The sequence below is a fragment of the Archocentrus centrarchus genome, chromosome 6, assembly GCF_007364275.1.
Source record: "Archocentrus centrarchus isolate MPI-CPG fArcCen1 chromosome 6, fArcCen1, whole genome shotgun sequence".
NCBI lineage: Eukaryota > Metazoa > Chordata > Actinopteri > Cichliformes > Cichlidae > Archocentrus > Archocentrus centrarchus.
Window position 1 is genome coordinate 22,610,100 of NC_044351.1, and position 7,339 is coordinate 22,617,438.

At 43.1% G+C, this 7,339-nt stretch overlaps 1 protein-coding gene across 1 annotated transcript; it reads right to left on the reverse strand.

The window, feature by feature from the left end:
• Positions 1-2,306: 2,306 nt before the first annotated feature.
• Positions 2,307-6,516, reverse strand: lrrc4.2 (leucine rich repeat containing 4.2). The gene is made up of 2 exons (XM_030731635.1): positions 5,807-6,516; positions 2,307-5,657 (listed from the first exon to the last, which is right to left on the reverse strand). Exon 2 carries the CDS (start codon positions 5,534-5,536, stop codon positions 3,542-3,544), a length of 1,995 nt encoding a protein of 664 aa, XP_030587495.1. The 5' UTR covers positions 5,537-5,657; positions 5,807-6,516; the 3' UTR covers positions 2,307-3,541.
• Positions 6,517-7,339: the final 823 nt, after the last annotated feature.

Here is a 7,339-nt window from a genome sequence, read left to right on the forward strand (position 1 = left end):
CAGTCAACAGAGAGACTGTGGCAGCATTTCTGCCACCTGACCAACACCCTTTACTGCTAGAGACTTCATCAACAGATATGGATCTAGAGACTTAGAATGCAAGCCGTATACCATCCTTTAACTTGTTGTTTCTCTCCAGATCCTATCCAGCTGGAATAAGACAAACGATATGGTGGCAGGTTACTGGTTCTTTTCACTTACCTCCATATCCTGCAAATATGGAAAGCAAGAGCAAGAACCAGTGACACACTGCATGTTTAAAAAATGAATCATATATTGACTGATACATTATCATTAACCCTCTGGTAAATAAAAATTAAGAAAAAAAACAATAAGAAGAGAAAAAGCAGCTGGGCACCAAAGAAGTATGCAAATCTGTGTACTAACCAGATGAGCCTATAAGCCTTAAAACATGACTTTTCTATATTGAATCATTGATGGAAAAACAATTAGAGATGGCAGCAGTTATGGCAGGCCATCTCCTGAGCTTATGTGCAACAAAGCAGCATACAGCCAAATTCAAAGCATGTGCTAGTGCAGCAGCAGAGAAAATATTCAATCCTACTGGTGTTGTCAGAGACGGACTATTGTCTGGATCCTTGTTTTAAGTGCCATTCCACTCCACCCATAAGCCCCTCACCCTCAACAGGGAAGCAAACTTAAATTGACTGAATGGTTGATAGTATTAAGTTAATTACAGACTTTCCTCTGCTTTTGCTGTTAATACTGAAGAGGAGGAGGAGGAAGAAAAGAAGAAGAAAGGAAGTAGTTGTTAGTGTTTATATGTGCCTGGTTATCGGGCACATTAAAGGCTTTGCAAACAGCCAGTAGCCTCTTATGAAGATGCTAGCACGGCCAAAGAGCCATGCTGTGCTGGGGGAAATAATAAGAGTCTGCTCTTTTTCAACCCACACATACTCTAACAACCAAGAACACTCTGTTTTGCCAAAGCAAAAAAACAAAAAGCAAAAAGCAAAAAAAAAAAAAAAACAGCCATCACATTCTGTTGGCAATTGAATATTCAGTAGTCTATCGCGCTTACATTTTCTTGAGGAAACTGAAGAAACACTTCAGCAAGTAGCATCTACTTGTTGAGGCCCTTCCTTACTTACACACTACCAGAAGTGCTGCCAGAAACTTCGAAAACCTTAAAAAATTTCGAGGTATTTCATTAAGACCTGCAATATGCAAAATATTGTATCTCATTATTTACACCCTTCATATATATATATATATATATATATATATATATATATATATATATATATATATATATATATATATATATATATATATATATATATATATATATATATATATATATCACTCAGTACCTTAAAAACCAATTATTAAGAGTCTTGGATGGCTAGCCTGGAGGTTTGAAATGATGAAGCATTCGTGTTCCTGTCAACTCAACATGCTCCATAATTATCAGAGGGGTCATACTTTAATTTCCTCTTCATCCCTAAATAGCCTCAGCAGGAGCACTTTTTCACTGCAACATAAAACTCTGAAATGACCAGAAACATGGAGCGTTAGAGAGCATCTCTCAAAATCAGTACAAAATAAGGAGGACTGATGAGTGGCTGTACAAAGAGCAACAGTATAACATCATAGGTAAGCCGTTTCAGTCACCACAGACTGCCCACGCTTATTTATGGTGGCTGGCCTTTTAGCTGCATGATGTCAAGACCAGATTGCTCAGAAACGCACTGACACATACAACATCTACAAAAAATAAAAAAATGCATGCTTTCCCATTTTAAGTGATATATATATATATATATATATATATATATATATATATATATATATATATATATATATATATATATATATATATATTGAGACTGCTTTTGGGAATACTTGTTTTGCTGAAGAAAAATTGTGTTGTAACTCAGGTCATTAAAAACGAAAATGTTTTTGTTTCATAAATGAGAGACTCAGGTAAGACGGATGACCTGCAGATGAACGTGTAAGGAAAGAAACCCACAAACCGTAGAACTGTGGGATACATGTATTTTTCCCCTTCACAGTCACTGAGAAATCAATGTTAAGAACTAAGCTGAGGCATCAAAGACCAACAGCCTATCTGACCTGCATAGAGCCCCACTGTGGGGTATAATGCAGCATTGTACACCAGTTACTTAAAGACCCATTCATGCAGACACTAAGTAAATGCATAGGACCGTAAGATGGGGGTGTTGGCTAAGATACGATTTACAATACTACCTCCAGCCTTTACGATTAAACAACTTACACACAAATGGAAATATTTTCAGAAAGAAGAAAAGAAAAACATTAGATGAAAGTGTTTCTGATTAGAGAAATACAAACCAAAGATTTTATTTTTCATAGCCTCCTTTGTCTCTCCATAAAAATAGTGTTGCTAAAAATAAAATGTTAAAAGAAAAAGAAACACAAAGTAATGATTCAGTGTAGTCCATGAAAAAGTCCCGGTATCATCAGACATTCATTTTGTTTTACTTTAACCCTCTTTTTTTTCCTCCAAAAGCAGAATGGTCAGCAAAGCCCTGTATCACTGCACCACATGTCTGTTCCTTTGAAAAATTAGCATCGGAATGAGCCCTTGCGGAGACAAGTCAGGCAACTGCTGTAATGCATTACTAAATTAGCCCTAAACACTACACAAGCAAATAAGAAGCATGTCAAAACCTAAGGGAAAAATAATACAAAATGCAAACAATAACAGAACAACATATTTGCAACAACTGTTATTAGCCTGCATTCCACATTTGCCAGCTAAACCAGTGGGGAATTATGTGCACACTAAATAAACATGTTTCGATACGCTACAACTAAGAAGCACTGGCACTGTCAAATAAACGCAGCTGAACTCCAGCGAACAGAGGGTTAAACCTTAGCTGCAGAAATTCACTGCAGTCCAAAAGCATTTGGCTGATAGCTACTGAACAGCACAATCTATCTGTGCCATTATGCTGCTATTGGACAAATGTTTGTGTCTATCTAGATTTTGCTTGTGTGGGTTTTTAAACTCCTTAGTTTGGAAATACCATGTTATTGCATATAATATTTGGCACAGTAAAAACTGGAGCTTACATTTGGGGCTGGATTTAGAAACTGGTGCCTTTATAAAGAGCTTCTTACTGCCTCCTAACTATGGTCAAAAACAAACTAAATGCCTCTTTTCCTACACTAGACATCACAGGTTCCTTTTTTTTCAATCAAAAAAGCAATTAATTATCCTTTTTTTTTTAAATAGAAGTCACCAGTTATTAGAAAATAGTTTCAAATTACTTTCTTTTCTAATATAATTTGCATGTCTCACCACTGCCTGACGGTAGTTTCATTTATATATATTTATATATTTTTTTTTCATATTTATATACTTATGTATAGGCATGTACAAGAAACAAAAAATGTCTCTGTTTTGCACTTCTGTACAAAAGAAAGTTACCGTTCTGTTCTTTGTGCATTCTATTGCATGGACTGGTGAGCAGATAGGAGGGGAGAGGTTCGGGCAGAGTCAGAGATAGATCCATATCAATCTGAACATTACTCAGATTTGTGTCTCTTGAACCTTGTCCTTGCCATGAGTAGTCTTAATGACGTAGGGATCAGCAATGGTGCTGATGTGGCTGTGATGTTGTCTAACAGAGCGATGAAGAGAGTTGTTCTGAGTCCAATGGGCACCGTAACCTCCCTGGCGGGATGAGGAGGACACATACCCAGGCTTAAAGGTGTTGCTGTTGTGTTCCACCAGTGTAGGCAGTACCAATCCTGTGTCATCAGAGCCACTAGATCCAGATGTGGGCGGTGGAACAGGAGGTACTTCTTCCTCCATCTGTATGATTTCTATGGTCCTGGCTGCTGCCACGGTGCTTCTCTGTTGATGCCTCTTGCGCAACTTATAGAATGCTATTAACATGGCAGCTGCCAGCAAGGTAACAGCAACAAAACACCCAATAATGATTTTGGTGGTTTTCATCACCTCATCCAGGCTGGTAGCTGGCACACTGGGGACTCTGGCAGTGGGAATTGATACCTGCCTTGGAGTCTGAGTGTTTTGGAATAGCACAGTAGGTGTGGAGATAAAGACAGGTTGAAATACAGAAGGTGATGCAGGAACAGTGGGCTTGGGTTTAGGGGTCTCCTCCACTGCTGGCTCAAAAACCTCCACTGTTACAGTGGTAAAGTAGGACAGATTAGATGTGTTGAGCTCGGCATTGCTGACGTTTAGGTAGGCTGAGGCATTGGAATTTCCTGCCATGTTGCTCACCATGCAAGTGTAAACACCTGTGTCTGATGGGAGAACATTGGAGAAATTAAGTGTTCCATCATTAAGGACAGATATTCTTGGATGAGCTGAGCCATGGGTCAATACAGTTCCATTGGGGAGAAGCCATCGTACTGAGCTCATGGCAGCTGTGCGACACTTAAGCTCTGCCACCCTTGCTGCTGAAATATTAAGATCTCTTGGAGCATCAAGTATGAATGGTGCTGAGCACTGAAAGGTTGTTTGATCAACTTCCACCAGGTATCGTCCTCTCATGTGGAGTGGAGTGTGGCAGCGTCCACAGCAGGTGGAATTTGTGGGAATGTATTCTCTGAGCCACCAGGAGAGCCACACCACATCACAGTCACATCGCCAAGGGTTGTGGTGTAGGTGTAGCTCCACCAGATACTGTAGAGGGGTGAAGAGGTTATGGGGAAGAGACGACAGGTTATTGTGGGCTAAATTAAGCTCCACCAAGGCTGTTATGTCATCAAATGCATTCCTTTCAATGATAGTAATGGCAGAGTTCATAATCCATAGTTTACGTAAATTCTTGAGGCCACGGAATGCCCCAGGCTTAAGTTCAGGGAAAACATTCTCTGATATCTCCAACTCCTCCAATCCCACCAGCGGTGAAAGATTAGGAAACTCCCTCAGATTGCACATCCCCAAGTTCAGGTACTTGAGGTTATGAAGGCCCTCGAAAGCCCCATCAGAGATGTACTCCAACTTCCTCAGCTCTCCCAGGTCCAGTCTCATGAGTGAGGGGACACGATTAAAGGCATAAGAGGGGATGCTCTCAATTGGATTATTTCTAAGCCACAATTCTCTAAGCTTTGACAGATACTCAAAAGCTCCACTGGGTATGACTGTCAGTCTGTTGTCGAACAGTTCCAAGGTATTGAGACTGGTCAGGCCATTAAAGGCCCCCACTTCAATCTGCCTGATAGCATTCCTGCCCAACTGTAGTACCTCCAGGTGATGCAGGTGTCTAAATGTATCTGCCTGTATGGTCTCTATGCTGTTTTCCATCAGGTTCAGGTACCTGGTGTTGGCTGGGATGTTTGGAGGAACCCTAATCAGCCCTCTGCGTGTACACACCACCTTGCTGAGCTGGTTAGTGCAGGAGCACACACCTGGACAGTTCTGTGGCTTAGATGAGCCCAACTCAGGGCCTGTGGACTGGCACATACTGAAGGCAGGCACCATGAGGGAAAGCACGGCGAGCAGGGCTGCGTTCCAGGTAGGCTGCACACTAACCTGGCCCAGAGGACTCATGGTGTGGAGGGCTCATTATTCTGCATGGTGGGGGGATATGGCACACACCAAAGGACAGACCACCCTAGCCTGGCTGGAGCAACTCAAGGCTCCAAAGTTCCATCGACAATGCAGGGGGATGCTGCATCAAAATTGTTGTGTGAGGGAATGGAGGGAAAAAAGGGGACAGATAAGGAGACAGAGTGAGAGAGATTAATACAAGAGAAGAAACAGAGGAAAAACAGTGCAGCAGTGTAAGAAATAGGTTGAGTAACAGTCTCAGTGACGTACCTCATTAGTTTGAAAGTCCTCCTTTTTGCCTCTTTCCAAATGTTAAGCGCAACAGTCACACACAGCATTCATCTGTAATTCCTTTTCCCCAGAATGGCATGAGATAGATGTTTTTTTTTTTTCTTTTTTAAGAAAGTGGTGTGGCCCTCGATTAGCCAAGGGTACAAAATGGCTCCTGATATTAAAGACTGAGAGCAGCATGGAAAACACTCACAGACAGCATTGAGGCCATGAAGGCTTAGCAGGTGCCCGGATTCCTTCTGCCCCCACCAACTGTCCCCCTGCCAGGCTGCAGACTCCAAAATGCAGCTGCACTGTAGATAAATCACAATGATCCATAGCGCAGTTAAACACGACAGAAAAGGAGAAAAGAAGTGACCAAGTGAAATTAATAAAAAATCCCCAGTTCTGTCAGGTCCTGATACATGTGTTGGCTTGTCCGGCTGGTCGCCTGTTTGGGTGAGAGACCTCCCTCACTGTGACTTTGCCAAGGGCTTGTCGGTCGCTGATTAGCCCTGTTGTGACAGAGACTGAGAGACAGAAAAAGGCTAAAGAACTCCCGGCACAGTCATCCCCCTCTCCTCTCCTCTCCTCTTCTGTGTTCCTATTGCTTCCTCCCAATGTTGGGCTGGCCCTGGTCAGAGCAGCTGCAGGCTGCTGTGTGCACAGCTAGCAGTAATCCGTCTATTCCTCCTGGGGGGAGGGGGGCTGGGGGTGGTGGGAGAGATGGTGGCGCTGTGTGGGGGGTGTAGAAGAGGATACGCTGCACTGTTGGAGATTCGTAAAAGGCTGTCGGAAGAGAGAGAGAGCACTCTTGTCCTCTTCTGCAATGAGAGAATACAGAGAGGATGGTGCTTGGAGGATGTGTGTGGAAGTGGGCTCCGTATCTGTATCCATAGGCAGAGAATGGTGTTGAGGATTCTTCTCTCCGCTTGCTCTTTGTCCCTCAGGTTGCCTCCTGTAGTGTTCTTCTGCTTGCTTTTTGTTAGTTTTTTTTCCAGGACTGAGGTAGTAAGTTGTGGCAGTTAGCCATGTGTGTGGCTGTCAGACTTGCGGCTGGCTGGTGGACTACTGCAGTAGCCAGAGTAGAACAGAGAAAGGGGGGGGGGGGGGGGGGGGGGGGGGGGGTTGAAAGAGAATGAATGAGAGAACCACTAACAGATCAAGAGCAAGAAAAAGATAGAGTGTGCGAAGGAGAGTGTGTGTGAGAGAGAAATGGAGAGGCACGCGAGCGCTCTAACAGGCAGCCCACCGTCAGAGAAACAGCAGGAGCAGCATTCTAATCCACATCTCCTCTTCTTGTTTATTCTCCAATCTCTCTTTTTTCTCTATTCCCCCCCTTCGATGTGTGTCGGTGTTGCAGGCAGCTAAGATGCTCGCTCTGCCCCCTCCCTTTGTCCTTCAGTGGGAACGTGAATGTACTGCTGACGCACTCCTCATAGCTGCTCAGCCAGCCTCAGAGCAGTGCATTGGTTTGATGCAGTGTTCCTGTGTATTAACACATACAACCTCCCCTCCTCCCCCATCTCTCTC

Excerpts from the sequence above, each read along its gene's own strand:
- lrrc4.2 (XM_030731635.1), bottom strand. The coding sequence starts at position 5,536 with ATGAGTCCTCTGGGCCAGGTTAGTGTGCAGCCTACCTGGAACGCAGCC.